Source organism: Triticum aestivum, chromosome 4A, assembly GCF_018294505.1.
Source record: "Triticum aestivum cultivar Chinese Spring chromosome 4A, IWGSC CS RefSeq v2.1, whole genome shotgun sequence".
NCBI lineage: Eukaryota > Viridiplantae > Streptophyta > Magnoliopsida > Poales > Poaceae > Triticum > Triticum aestivum.
Window position 1 is genome coordinate 740791847 of NC_057803.1, and position 15232 is coordinate 740807078.

The following is a 15232-nucleotide window of genomic DNA, read 5'->3' on the forward strand; positions in this document are numbered from 1 at the left end:
GGGTCTCCCGCGGCAAAGGGTGCGACGAGCGGCCTCCGGCGGCGACCCACGGCGACCTTCGGCGAAGGGCGCGACGGGCGGCTGCCGAGGCGAACGGCGCGACGGGCGGCTGCCGAGGCGACGGCAGCGACGGGCGGCCTCCGGCGGCGGCTCCCGCGGCGAAGGGTGCGGCGCGCGTCGGGGCGGCGAACAACTGCAGGAGGGGCGCGAGGTCGTGCTGGGAAGTCGTGCGGGAGTGGGAGAAGTGCGTTGTTGGCAGAGTTTTTTTTTTAAGGCGCGGCTGGTTTAGCGATCGATGGATTATTAGGGGCTTAATCCGTGGTTGGTAACGTTAAACACAGGAGGACTAAGAACCATTAGATCTTGATGATGGATGGATATGATTGTTTGGATCTGCCTCTCTCTTCCTTTTATAGTTGTAGTAGATACATCTGCACACTCTAGAAGGATATCGGTCTCCACATTTTTAATAAATGCACATGTGTCATGAAGTACTAATTAATATCTTGAATTGTAATAAGCACAAGTTCGGTATATTGAAATAAAAAATGGTGCTATGTGAGAAACCTTAGAAAATACTGCAAGTAGGAAGTCCTATTTATATAAACTATTGTCCAAAGAACAAATAGGATCAATATTGTTTTAAAGACAACACTTTGCGTCGGTCGATCGCCGCTGATCTCCCAATTGGTTGCATCCCGCACCGTCTGATGTGTCGCGTCCCAACCAAAAGATCAGCCCCCTCCTACCCCCCCCCCCCACCCCCGGCGCCATTGCCGAAGAAAAAAAGCTTGTTGTGCCAGCCAGTACAAAAAATGTTCGTTCGCTCCAATATTTTAGGAAAAGGCAACCATTGCTGAGAATCAAGCGATGTACGTGCTTTTGGAAAAAGGAGGAGGAGGCCGCCGCGGGCGAGATCGATGGACGAATTATTAGGTGAGTTTTTCCAATGGATAAGGAAAAAGGGAAGGCGGTGCAAGGGCCCCACCAGCATGTGCATCGCGAGCGAGGCATCCTATCTCGCTTGCGCCATCAATTCGCCGATTTAGATGTTTTTCTTTTTTAAGTGACATGGCTAAAAATCACCATGACATCAATAACATGCTAGTTACATGGTTGCATGGGATAGGACCATGCTGAGCTACATCACGAGCAAAGATGTGCGCCAACACGTTGGTATGTTTTTTTTTTTTTGTTGATTCACGTTGGTATGTTATTGTGGCAAAATAAGAATATGTGCAAGTTCCAAATGTCAAAATTAAAGTAAGTTAGAAGCCTAATAATAGAAATATAAAGTTTTGTTTAGATGAATTTGATCCAAAAGAATATACAAATATTATGTTCTGCGAGCGAAACCGTGACTACTCCCTCCCAGATTTTTTTAGTTGGTCCTCCCAGTTTTCCCCACCTCTTCAGATCGTGCGGTCGACCCTCGTTTCCCTCGTCTCTCCCAAACCGCTACCTGCACGTTTTCTCACCTCCCTCGCCTTTCTCCAAGGATCTCCTGGCTGTTGGCGCACCTAACCAGAGCCGGCGCCTAACTAGCCCACCTCCCCCTGAACATGTGGCCAGAGCTGGCGCAGGCCTGCCGTAGAGCTCCACCGTCACCAACAGCGGCGACAACCACGGAGGCCAGACGGGATCTGGTGGCCTCAGAATGGTGGGAACCAGCAGTAGTGTTCGGCCATCAGATCCGGTGGAAGCTCATCTTGGGGCGACAAAAGAGATAGCCACGCTGATTGGTCTGTTCTTCTCTTGCAAGTTGCAACTCCGGCCAGTTCCTCTCCTCCTCTCGTTCTCATGTTTTAAGTATTCAGGTTCAGGTTGTACGAACTATTTGCAGCACACACACGAGAGCCGACCTCGAGTTTGACTAGAGCCAGAGGTGAAGGATTGCGCAGGGTCGGCACCCCGGGGCATCAACAACCTGGACGTCCGTCTCCAGCTTCATCGGCGAGCTCCAGCCGGACGACCAGAATTCTGTCTTCCTCTATGATGAGCTAGATGATGTCAAATGCACGACTACCAATGGTGACCTCATCGTTGGTGCCATCTTGGTAAGAATTTTTTGATGTGCATAGCTGCCACACATTCACTTGTAGGGTCTGTGTGAATGTGTCTTACGATTTTTGTCCTCTGAACTCAGAAAATATTACTAGAATGTACGATCATTTTGTTTGCTCAGGTTTGCCATTGTGTATGTGTTCTCTGTACTTAGATTTGTAAAGAGCATTCACATTTACGGGCCTTCCTTTTTTAGTCTTGGAGATGCACACTAGGAGATTGCTTGATTTAACTACATATGAAGAAAACAAAACGTCAGGATCAGCTTGCTAAACGTAAATGTCATATCAAACAAAAGTACATTAGAATTTGTGATGTCTTTTTTAGTGATTGTCAAATTATTTATGAAGCCCTACTATTGTACAATATATAACATTATCTATGATTTAGTAGCAGGAAATCCTTGACCTGTAGACACATCACTAAAAAAAAGACACATCCGTAACATTTCAGGCCGAACAATTTTTTTTTCTGTCATGCTTATGGCACTTCTATGACGATAATTGTGACAAAACTCGGTATCATCATAGATGTGGTGGGCTCCTATTTCTATGACAAAAAATCATGACAGAAAATGTCTTTTCATCCTGGTCGGGCCGGAGACGCAGCTGCATGACATTCTTTGGGCCATCCATGACGGAAAAAACCGTGGTAGAAGCGAGGGCGAGGAAAATATCGGGGTGTTCCCGGTTAGGGCGGGTGGTCGGGGCCAAGCGATGCACGGAGGCTTGCGCATTTCTCTCGTACACGTACGCGCGTGGGTGCGAGGCGTTGGGCTCTAACTGAACCCGAGCGAGGTGTTCGCCTACTGAACGCGAGCGATTGCACTGCAGGCTATGTGTTACTGAACCCGAGCGATCGATCGATGGCTGTTAAATGAACCCGATCGAGTGATTCCTTCGCTACTGCTGCTAACTGAAACCGATCGATGTTGCCTCTGAATAAACAGTGAGCGTTGTTGGGGGGGAGGGGGGGTTGGATGAATAGTTCCCGGTGAGGGGTTGGATGAACATGACCCCGTGGTAGTAGAGGCCGTTGCCGCTGGATGAACATGACCCGATCGAGCCAGTTGGGGGTGGATGAACAGGACCCCGTGGAGGGCTGGCTGAACAGTAGCCGGTGGAGGGCTGGATGAACAGTAACCCGTGGAGGGGTGGTTGAACAGGACCCCGCGGAGAGGGCTGGTTGAACAGTAGCCGGTGGAGGAGCGCGCGGTGGAGGCTGGATGAACAGGAGCCCGTGGATGAACAGTCGCATATGGAGGCTGGAGGAGGTCGACGGTGGATGAACAGTAGCCCGTGGAGGCTGGAGGAGGTCGACGGTGGAGATGAACAGTATCCCGTTGAGTCCCGCTTTGCGGTACGCCACACCCCTCCCGATGAACATGACCCCCGTTTCGAGCATAGCGCTCCAACACAAGTTTGTTTCCTCCGTTTTACGGTACGTCACACCCTTCCCGATCAACAGGACCCCGTTTCGGTCGTAGGAGGTCCAACAGAAGTCCGTTTCCTCCGTTTTGCGATACGCCATACCCCTCCCGATGAACAGGATCCCGTTTCGATCGTGGCCGGTCGAACACAAAGTTGTTTCCTATGTTCTGCGATACGCCAGGCCTCGCTTCGATTGGCTATTCCGTCCAAGCCGGTTGGCTCCCGATGAACACGACGCATTCCGTTCCGACCCAGCCGGTTGGCTCCCCATGAACACGACAACGACGCAGTTTCTCCGTTCCGATCCAGCCATGTACACGAGCCCTGGTCATACGTATGCGCGAGTAGGCGTTCGAGACCCCGCCCGTATGTATGTACGTGGTCGTATTTACTTTCTTGCACCCTGGCCGTTGTACGTACGTATACATGCTACGTGCGAGCCTCTACCAGTATGTACGTACATGTTCGCGACCAGAATGACAATGTTACGTACGCTACGACCGGGTGGGTCCCGACTGTCAGGCACTTCCTTGCGTGCGAAGATGTAGCTGGTGGGTCCCAGCAGTCAGGGGGCGAATCTTTTTTTTTGCCCGTAATATGGACGCACTTCCTTGCGTGCGAAGAGTTAGTTGGTGGGTCGCAGCAGTCAGGGGGTCGTGAAATACGGTGGCCCGTCCGATGGGTCCCTACTGCCAGGTGGAGGAATCATTATTTTGCGCGTAATAAGGAGACATTTCCTTGATGCTGGCGTGGACCCAGCTATCAGCCTCTCCACGTACAGTATTGTTCCGATGAAAGTCATCCTTGACCACGTTGACCACACCGCGCTGAGAGCACCAGGGCAGTGGACGAAGGCGAGGCCTAGGAAGGGACGACGCGGAGCCGGGGAAGACGCGGCAGTGGAAGCCCACGCGGAGAGGAGTACGGGGATTCACTGGGTCGGCTGAGGTGTGAGGTTGCCGTCGCCGCATAATAACAGGGTGTGTGGGTGAGTGGATGGCCTGACCAGCGGTGGAAGTAGTAAGGGGCGGTGAGGCCTCCGCGGCATCACAGCCGGCCACGGGAGACAGGAGCACGCGGCACGACCGGCGCTGATTTGAACGGCTGGAGCAAGAAGACCAGAGGATGAATCCGGGCAAAAACTAGCGGCGTCGGTGGCTGAAATGGAGAACGCACGAAGTTGCAGCGTGCAGGAGAGAAGCTAACCTAGCATCTGATACCATGTTGGATAAACAACAACTAGTATTCACTGGGGGCCAAAGGCCATTACATATACATGTGTGGTAAAGTGCATAAAACCCCTTATACAATGGGATAAATCGAAAAGGGGCTATACACATCTAACACAGCTCACATCTTATGGTTTGGAAATGCTTTTCGTTCCTGCAAAATCTGACAATTAGCAGTTGCAGCAATCTTGTCCACTGGCCAACAGAGGAGCTCCGGTCCTTGGATCGTCTTCGTTTTCTGTGTATCAAATTTTGTAAAAAACTGGAGGGGAACACTTCATCGTCTAAGGAGGAAACCCTTCCGCGGTCTCTAGAGGCATTGATAATTTCAGACTGCCACGGTGTGGTAGCACTGCCTTCGAACCTTGGAATTCTGGAAAAGCTGAGGAGTCTCAAGCTGATTTCCTGCAGTGGCCTGAGAGTGATGCCTGATGGGATATGTGGCCTCACTTCTCTTAGGGTATTGAATCTTTGGTATTGTGCAGCTATGGAGGAATTCCCGCATGGTCTCCTAAAGCGGTTGCCTAGCCTCGAGTCCTTAAGCATACATGACTGCCCGAAGTTGGGAAGACGATGCAGAGAAGGCGGGGAGTATTTTCAGTTGGTCTCCTCTATCCCACGTAAGGAGATTTATCATCGAATCCAAGAATAGCTGCGAAGTAAATGGTCATACGTGAGTACCCCGGTGAATAATCAATATCCCTTGTGTCTAAATAATTGTCCTCACATCAAATTCGGTGATAACATGCAATACTAACGCGGTGAATCGATGTACCTGCAGGTCAAGTCCGTGACAAGATGAAGGAAGGCAACAAGATGGTCGATCCGTCACCATGTTGCCGTTGTGCGCGCTGCGACCGGGGGTGGCGGGGGTAGAGTGCGAGATTTGCCTGCTCAAGGAGCCCAGGATGCACACCGTGAGCAGCAGAGGTCCAACAGACCAACTAGCAGTAGCAGCAGAGAGGGTAGGTTCGAAGCCCTCTGGCATGGGATTAGCAGACTGAAGTAGTACTGTATTTCATTTTTCTCAGAAGAAAAAGGTACTCTACACGAGCTCGTTGCTTTAATCTGTACAGCAAAAGTAGGTGTGACACCAATAGTCCAATACTATGTTTCTACCAATGTAAGTTAACCCCAAGTTAAATTGTGCGGCTTGGCTTGATAGTTATCCCTGGGAAGTACTCCCTCCGTCCCGAAATACTTGTCGGAGAAATGAATAAAATTAGATGTATCTATAACTAAAATACGTCTAGATTCATCCATTTCTCCGACAAGTATTTCCGGACGGAGGGAGTAGTAGTAGCTCCTGCCATGTTTTTTTTTTGCGGGGAAACAGGAATTCATTATGAATTACATTACATTTTCTTACAACAAAAGAGAGATAGGAGTACCAACATCACACCATAACGACCGATGGACATTAACAATAAGACAACTACCACCTTTGGCTATGCGTTTAAAAATATCCTGATCATGCCAAAAACCTTACAACCAATGACTTTGGTTGGCTCTTTTGTCAACACCTTAAGGGCTTGTTGGGTTTGATAACCACATACCCAATTTCCATTGCAAAGAATTTATTTTTGCCGTCCATCACGTAGATTCTTTTGAACTGCTTCCGAGTCCAATCTATGTGTACATCATTGCAGTTTTTTCTGTGTAGATAATCGGTCTGTGCTGTAAACAAAAAATCTTCTGTCAAGGCAGATAAACTTAGCAGAGCAATTAATGGCACCAATAATCTGAACTCCTGTCTGCCCCACCTTTGAGAGCCTTACATGAAGTATCCTAGCTACAGACTAAAGCAGATTTATTCATCTGTTGCCCACAACTAATCCTCACCAAATTCACCATTCCGTGTAATCAATGATTGGAAGTGTTCACTGGAATGCAAACACACTGATTATGTCCTGGATCATCGGAGTGTGGTTATGTATGCGTCAGCGAGCATCTTGCCAAGCAGGACCTGGGCCTGGGTGCTGAGGTGCGTGATGTCGTTGGCAATGGGGAGTCCCATGGCGTCCACGTACTTGAGGTTCGGCACCCGCACCACCCTCTGCTCCTCCCACGTACTGCCGGAGACGAGAGGTTGCACGCTGTGGGCAGCAGAGGCCCGCTGCCACCAGAGGGTTCGAAGCCTGACTATATCCGAGGTGCTTAATGACGCCCCACCCAAGTCTCTTCCTTGTTCAAATATGGTTGAACTAAATTTATGTTCCGTCTCAGGGATTCCACAACTGTTCTGCCTTGCTAGGACCTGCTGATAATATCTCTCAAGTAAATATTCTTGTAAGCGCTTAGTGTTAAGCTTTTGACTGCGCATGTGTGAGGAGAGTTCTGAACATTTGCGACTAACTGAGACAGCGCAACACGCATGTATGCCTGAATTCTGATGCCACCGTCTGATACTGCAGATCCATCGAGACCATGAATGACTCGGTGTTTCAGGTAAAAAATTCTGACGACAACCTTGTACTTTCCTCTTGCATAGCATAACCCACCGTCATAGTTGATGGAAGCAAATCAACTGAGCACGGTTCCTGCATAAATAAATAAATACTGAAATCGCTTAAATGACACTGCTACTGAATCTGAAGCCACAAAATAAATATGTCCGGCAAACACATTCCGCGGATGATAAGTTGATAACATGGATCAGGTCAGCATAACTCTGGCTGACCTGCGGGCCCCAACTTCCATATCTTTATCTTCTGATGATTGCTTCTCCGAAGCCGGCACTGCGCTGGTTGACGGAGCTTCAGTTTCTTCAGTTCCAACCACCTGTGTTGCCGTTCAGCTTCAGCATGATTGGCCAGCGCATGCGCACGTGGCTTCTCCCATTTCGGCTGCATCTTGGTAGTTTCATATACCAAGAAATATAATGTTGGTGAATCTAATCCAGTTCAGATTGTGCATGATACCTTAAACGTAGCGAGCCAGTACTGCATCGCATCAGTTGTACCAGACTAACTAGTTGAAGGCACGTGCTTTGCACGAGGGCATTATTAATTAAATATCTTCAGATTTACAAGAAACAATAATACAAACTGAGCATTTTTTTTAACACAGTACAGACGCAAGCGCTCATATACACGCGCATACACTCACCCTTATGAACGTACACACACACATCCTATCCCTATGAGCACCTCTGAAATACTGAGCCTGCATATTATCTTAAAATTTACGAAGTCACCGTAGGCACCTCGTCATCGACGGAAACGTCTATTTTCACTGAACGCGCATCACCGGAAATCCTGAAATGATACAGGAATAAATGCGAGCACCAGGACTCGAATCCTGATGGGCTGGCATACCACAGTCACTCTAACCATCCAACCACAGGTTGGTTCGCAACTGAGCACTTTCTACATCAATTGTTTTATCTTTGCAGCCTCGTGCCGAGTTACAACGTCCTAACAAATTCCCACTTTCTTAAATTGCCAAAAATATGTCATACAATTTGGGTTGTTAGTTACTTTACAAACTCTACAATGTTCAGATATATTTCCACTTTCTTAAATTGTGAAAAATATCTCACATAGTTTTGATTAGTAGTTTTACAAACCTGCAGACTTGCAGTCAATATTCACAAAGTGGCAGTTCACATCATGGGATCATATTATGTTTAGAAAATGATCACCACTTCCACGGAAAAACAAAAGAGAAAAAAAATGATCACATCCATGCATTTTACTCCCTCTGTTCCTAAATATAAGTCTTTTAAGTCCTTCGTTTCAAAAAAAAAAAGTCTTTTAACAGATCACAGTATAGACTACACATGAAGCAAAATGAGTGAACATATACTTTAAAAGGGGTCTATATACATCTGAATGTAGTCTGTATAATGGAATCTCTAAAAAAAGACTTATACTGAAATCGCTTAAATGACACTGCTGCTGAATCTGAAGCCATAAAAAAAATGGTTCAGCACATCAGATTCCACGGATGATAAGTTGATAACATGGATCAGGTCAGAATAACTATGGCTGACCTGTGGGCTCCAGCTTCCATATCTTTCTCTTCTAATGACTGCTTCTCCGAAGCCTTCACTGCGCTGGTTGACCGAGCTTCAGTTTCTTCAGTTGCAACCACCCGTGTTGCTGTTCAGCTTCAGCATGATTGGCCAGGGCATGCGCACGTCGCTTCTCCCATTTAGGCTGCATCTGGGTAGTTTCATAAACTAAGAAATTCAGATGATGGTGGTGAATATAATCCAGTTCAGATTGTGCGTGATACGTTAAACGCAGCGAGCCAGTACTGGCATCGCATCAGTGGTACGCAGCGAGCCTTGCATTTCAGCCCCCCCCCCCCCCCCTTCAGATGATGGTGGTGAATATAATCCAGTTCAGATTGTGCGTGATACATTAAACGCAGCGAGCCAGTACTGGCATCGCATCAGTGGTACGCAGAGCCCCCCCCCCCCCCCACATATAAATCGATTGTGTTCAGAAACTTTATTTTTTTCCAAAATAGTTCAGAGACTTCAGACCATTGTTTCACTAAAAAAAATGATGTGTTAAAACAGTTCTCATCCATGCATATGTTTGCAACCTATGCGATTATGATGGTCGTCTCATCTGTTTTTCCTCATGGAGGTATGTCTAGCTTCTCAATTATTTATTATTCAACGATCATAACAGCAGAAACTAATCCTGTTGGTACGAATAAAGCTGGTGCAAAAATCCTTTCCGTGCATCGTGTATAATCTAAGTTTTCTCAAATTCAAAAATCTGTTTATCTCATAACTCTGAGTTCCGTTAGCATATTCACTGTAATACATTTTTTTTGTTTCTACAATTGTACTGATATATAGCAAAAAGAAAAATCATTACCAGAACGTGTGGCGCGCCTCCCGTCTAGTACGCCATGGAACAAGTGACAGGTCGAAAACATCGTCTTGCCTATTGCTGCAGAACCGTTAGTGACACAAGTGAGAAAAGTCTTCACAGCAGATATCACTTATTGTCCTATGTACAAGTTGGAAAATGATGCATTCTACCCTACCCAGGGGTTCAACATTATTTGGTTGGAGCCACTTGTGATGATGGTACAGACAACTGTTTGTATGTGCAAGTTGCAGGAAAAACCACAGAGCTTAGCTTGAATATCGACATCTAAATATTTGCTGAGCGAAAAGGAGGTGTTGTCGGCCTATAAAATATTTCCACGCGAATATACCAAGCCTCACACGCTTTCCATCTTTTTTCCTTCCACTGCCCTTTTCTATACGGCTGTTGGATTCCTTGATCTTATCTCCGTTTCCTTCCATCCTCTCTCCAGCAACCACACAATCCCATAGCACACAACAGACCAACACAGAGGCGGCGACGGAACGAGCAGCAGTACTGTTGCTCTTTCACCTATTGGCACAAGATCAAATTTGGGCGTTGTAGAGGTCAATTCTCTGCTCAATCCTTTATTTTGTTTTGCTCTTCTTCGGCTGTTCTGTTTTTTTAGTTCTTTTTTAGACACGTTCTGCTTTTTTAATTCTCTAGTAGGGCAAAGGCCCAATGGGATCTTTATTTATATGAATCAAAAAGTATGTACGAAAGGGATGAACAAGAGCTATACAGGCTAAGCTAGTGTGGAACTTATAAATAAAGTAAAATAAAAGGAGGAATTTAAGGTTGTTCGTGTTCTGTCAGTGCTTAACCTTTCTTTTTCTCTTTCATATATGCAACAGTCCTTGTTCCTCTAGCATGCAAGAACATGGCAGAATCGTTGCTTCTTCCTCTAGTGCGTGGCGTGGCCAGCAAGGCTGCAGACGCACTCGTGGGGACGGTGACCCGCATGTGTGGCCTCGGTGATGATCGCCGAACATTGGAGCGCCAGCTGCTAGCTGTCGAGTGCAAGCTGGCCAACGCCGAGGAGAGGAGCATGACAAATGGCTATGTCAAGAGCTGGATGAAGGAGCTCAAGTCTGTCGCCTACAAGGCTGACGACGTGCTTGACGACTTCCAGTACGAGGCACTACGCCGCCAGTCTAAAATCGGCAGGTCCACTTCCCACAAGGTACTTGGCTACATCACGCGGCACAGCCCGCTGCTCTTCCGTTTTGAAATGAGCAGGAAACTCAAGAACGTCCTCGAGAAGATCAGCGCGCAAGTTGGTTGAGGAGATGAACAAGTTTGGCCTAGAGAATTCTATCCATAGAGAGGAGCAGCAACATCCTTGGCGGCAGACACACTCAAAATTGGACGACTCTACCAAAATATTTGGAAGAGATGATGATAAGGAAGTGGTGGTCAAGCTGCTGCTGGACTAGCAGGATCTGCAGAAGGTGCAGGTGCTGCCCATCTTTGGGATGGGAGGTCTTGGTAAGACAACTCTTGCTAAGATGGTGTGTAATGACCAAGAAGTCCAGAAACATTTCCAGTTGAAGATGTGGCACTGCGTGTCAGACAACTTTGATACCGTTGCTCTTTTGAAATCCAACATTGAATTGGTTGTAAATAGTGATCTGCCTGACACCATTGAGTTGTTGCAAAAGCAACTTCAGGAAGTCATTGGCCAAAAAAGGTTTATTCTCATTCTTGATGATGTATGGTATGAAGATAAGAGAATGTGGGAGGATGTATTGAAGCCACTATTGTGTTCTGTTGGTGGACCAGGAAGTGTTATAGTGGTCACATGTCGAAGCAAGCAAGTAGCGTCTATAATGTGCACGGTTAAGCCCCATGAGCTAGTATTTCTGAGTGCAGATAATTCATGGGACTTGTTTTCAAACAAAACATTTAGCAATGGTGTGGAGGAGCAAGCAGAGTTAGTCGCCATTGGAAGGCATATTGTCAATAAATGTGGAGGGTTGCCTCTTGCTCTCAAGACAATGGGTGGATTGTTGAGTTCACAGAAACATGTACATGAATGGAAGAGCATTGAAGCAAGTAACATTGGGGATAATGACAGAGGTAAATATGAGGTCATGCTCATATTAAAGTTAAGCTGCAAACACCTGTCATCTGAAATGAAACAATGTTTTGCATTATGTGCAATTTTTCGCAAGGATTATGAGATGCAGAAGGATTTTCTGATCGAACTATGGATGGCAAATGGTTTTATACAAGAAGAGGAAACAATGGATTTAATACAGAAAGGAGAATTCATTTTTGATGAGTTGGTTTGGAGATCCTTCCTCCAAGATAAGAAAGTGCTAGAATATCCAAGAATGGTAGTATGTAAAATGCATGACTTAATGCATGATCTAGCAAAATATGTCAGCAATGAATGTGCAAGTATAGATGAACTAAATCAGCGGAAGGCATTGTTAAAAGATGGTTGTCACATGCAAATGTCAAAGGTTGATGAATTAGAACAAATTAGTGGGTTGTGCAAAGGAAGAACATGCCTCCGCACTTTGTTAGCTCCTTCAGGATCGTCACACAAGGATTTTAAAGAGTTGCTACAAATATCATCATCACTAAGAGCATTGCATTGCCCCCCTTATTCAATTGCCATTTGCAAGGCCATAAATGCAAAACATTTACGGTATCTTGACCTCTCGGTGTCTGACATCGTTACATTGCCAAATTCAATATGTTTGTTGTATAACTTGCAAACGTTGAGGCTCGTAGCTTGCAAGGAGCTGCGGAAGTTACCAGAAGACATGACAGGATTGAGAAAGCTCATCAATCTTTATCTCTTTGATTGTGATAGTCTCAGAAGTATGTCTCCAAACTTTGGTGTAATGAACAACCTTCACATATTAACAACATTTGTTGTGGATACTGGATATGGCCTTGGAATAGAGCAGCTCAAAGACTTGAAACACCTTAGCAATAGGCTGGAGCTATTGAATTTGAGCAAGATAAAGAGTGCAGAGAATGCAAAAGAAGCCAACCTCAGTCAGAAGCAAAATTTAACTGAGTTGTTGTTCTCTTGGGACCAAAAATTTCATGATGAGCCTAAAGATGTCGAAGAAGTGCTCCAATGTTTAGAACCTCATTATAATATACAAAATTTGGAGATACTCGGATATGGTGGTCCACAAATATCACAATTGATGAGAAATCCTGAGATGTTTAACTGTTTGAAAGAACTCAAAATGTCAAACTGCGCAAGATGCAAGAGTATACCTGTAGTATGGCTCTCTGTCTCTCTAGAGATTTTGTCCATAGAGAAGATGGATAACTTGACCACATTATGTAATAGCCTTGATGTGGAAGGTGGAGGACACGTTACTCCTTTCCAAATTTTCCAAAGGTTGAAGAGGATGAGGTTGTTTGAGTTACCAAGCCTGGAGATATGGGCAGAAAATAGTGTGGGAGAGCCTTGTGATAGCTTGCTAAAGTTCCCGATGCTTGAAGTGCTAAGGATAGAAAATTGTCCCAAGCTTGCAAGTATTCCAATGATCCCCGTTGTCAGGGATATGAGTATAGTTGGAGTTCACGGTACAGCAGTCAGTTTCATTTTTATGTGCATCCGTTTGGGCTCTTGGCCATTTCTCGTGGCTTTAACTCTGGAGTCTAAGGAAGACATGGCCATGTTGCTTCTAGACGCCCAACTAATCCAAAGTGAAAGACCTCTTGAAAAACTAGAGTATTTGGCTCTGCAAGGTCCTAACAGCTTGGACACAAGGTTTGTATTGTCTAGATCATGCCTTATGCCTTGGAAATGCTTTAGATTTGTGGAAATGTTGGTGATTCGCGGGTGCAACAATCTTGTTCGTTGGCCATCAGATGAGCTCGGGTGCTTTGATCGCCTCTGTGTTTTGCGTATTGAAGATTGTGACAACCAGGAGGAGGACACTTCATCGTCTAATGGGACACTTCCGCTGTCCCTGGAGGAATTGGAAATTTCGTTATGCAAACATCTGGTCAAGCTGCCTTCGAACCTTGGAAATCTGGCCAACCTGATAAGTCTCTATGTGGGTTCGTGTAGTGCCCTGAAAGCGCTGCCTGATGGGATGTGTGGCCTCACTTCTCTTAGGGAATTGAGGATTTGTGATTGTCCAGCTCTGGATGAATTCCCGCATGGTCTCGTGGAGCGGTTGCCTGCCCTCGAATTGTTAAAGATACATGGCTGCCCGGAGTTGGTAAGACTATGCAGAGGAGGGAAATATTTCAACTTGGTCTCGTCTATCCCACGTAAGATAATTTTTGATTAGGCGCCATGAAGACCCAAGCTGCAAAGTATAAATCAGTACACGCATGACACGAGTGCCCTGGTAAAAAATCAATCTTCCTTCTGTCTAAATAAATTATCTCACACTAAATTCTATGATAACATTCGATGAATCATGTACGTGCAGGTGGGAATCTCTGAAAGCCTCCACGTCATGAAGGAGGCAATCGTCGATCCGCCCCCATCATGCCTTTGTGCGCGGCCGCGACCCGGCCAACCGCCGTACTCCTCAACAGGGCGTAGAGGGGGAAGAGGAAGGTTGGCGCTGTGCGTGCCGTGGCCTGAGGCAATCACCGTCCTCGACCTCAGAGCGCACTCCAGGGTGGTGCTTCGATGGCGTGGGCGGGCATGCAGGAGAGGGAGCGAGATTTACCTGCATTGATGGAGTCGAGAGGAAGGAGCAGAGAATGCGCGCCATGGGACAGCGGAGGCCCGATGGAGCAGCCAGCAGCAGGGACGGTGGGTTCGAAGCCCTCTGAAATTAGCACAACATGTAAGTTTGGAGTAGTTATTATACACGGCTTAGCTTAATGGATATTCCTGGAAAATACTCCCTCTGTTTCGATTTACTCGTCGTGATTTTAGTTCAAATTTGCATGCTATCAATGTATTTGCATGTTATAACCTCATATAGTCACAAGCATCTTGCAAACATTTTGTAACTTTTCAGTTCTTTGTTTCCCTTTTTTTGCCACAGCAGGCTTGGTTGAGCCTTCCCCTTTTTTTTTGGCCACGGCATTGCAAATAGGGAGTATCTGGAACTCATCTAGATGAGACATAATTTGGTCTCATTCACTTTGGAAACAAGAACAGATACAACCCACGTCAGCACACACGCATCTTATAGCATCACATCCAATGGCTATAAAAGGTGAATGAGACTAATTATATCTCATCTAGATGATTTCTAGCAAAACTGTTGCAAATAATATATGTTTGCCTTTCTCAACAGAGTTTCTTATGGTCTGCTTCTGATTCCAATCTATGCGTACAGCGGTTGTATTTTTTCTGTGTAGATAATCAGAGTTATACTGTAACAACAAGCCTTCTTTTCCTTCCGCACAACAGTAATATCGTAATATGGATGAGATTGTTCCAGTTCCTACAAAGGGCGTAAGAATGGGAGCAATATTCTGAGTTTGTGTCTTTTCCTTCATTTAGTTGCAACCTTACCTAGTCAAACCAGATTCTCAATTTGCCTCGTGATTTTCCAGAATGGTACGCATCTTGCTAGCAAGAGAAGGATTAAACTGTAGCAAATATAGAGCTACGCTGTAAAACTAGAAGCAAGTGACAAGGTGGTACCAAATTAAATCTTTGGTGTCCACAACTAATCATCACCAAATTAACTCTTCCGTGAAATCAATGGTAGTAGAATTCCATTGT

The 15232-nt window shown here is 46.0% G+C and overlaps 1 protein-coding gene across 1 annotated transcript; it reads left to right on the top strand.

Moving 5' to 3' along the window:
- The first annotated feature begins 9929 nt into the window (after positions 1-9929).
- LOC123088491 (disease resistance protein RGA2) lies at positions 9930-14479 on the top strand. Its single transcript, XM_044510692.1, has 3 exons — positions 9930-10121; positions 10410-13889; positions 13974-14479. Exon 2 carries the CDS (start codon positions 11031-11033, stop codon positions 13827-13829), a length of 2799 nt encoding a protein of 932 aa, XP_044366627.1. The 5' UTR covers positions 9930-10121; positions 10410-11030; the 3' UTR covers positions 13830-13889; positions 13974-14479.
- Positions 14480-15232: the final 753 nt, after the last annotated feature.

Excerpts from the sequence above, each read along its gene's own strand:
- LOC123088491 (XM_044510692.1), top strand. The coding sequence starts at position 11,031 with ATGGGAGGTCTTGGTAAGACAACTCTTGCTAAGATGGTGTGTAATGAC.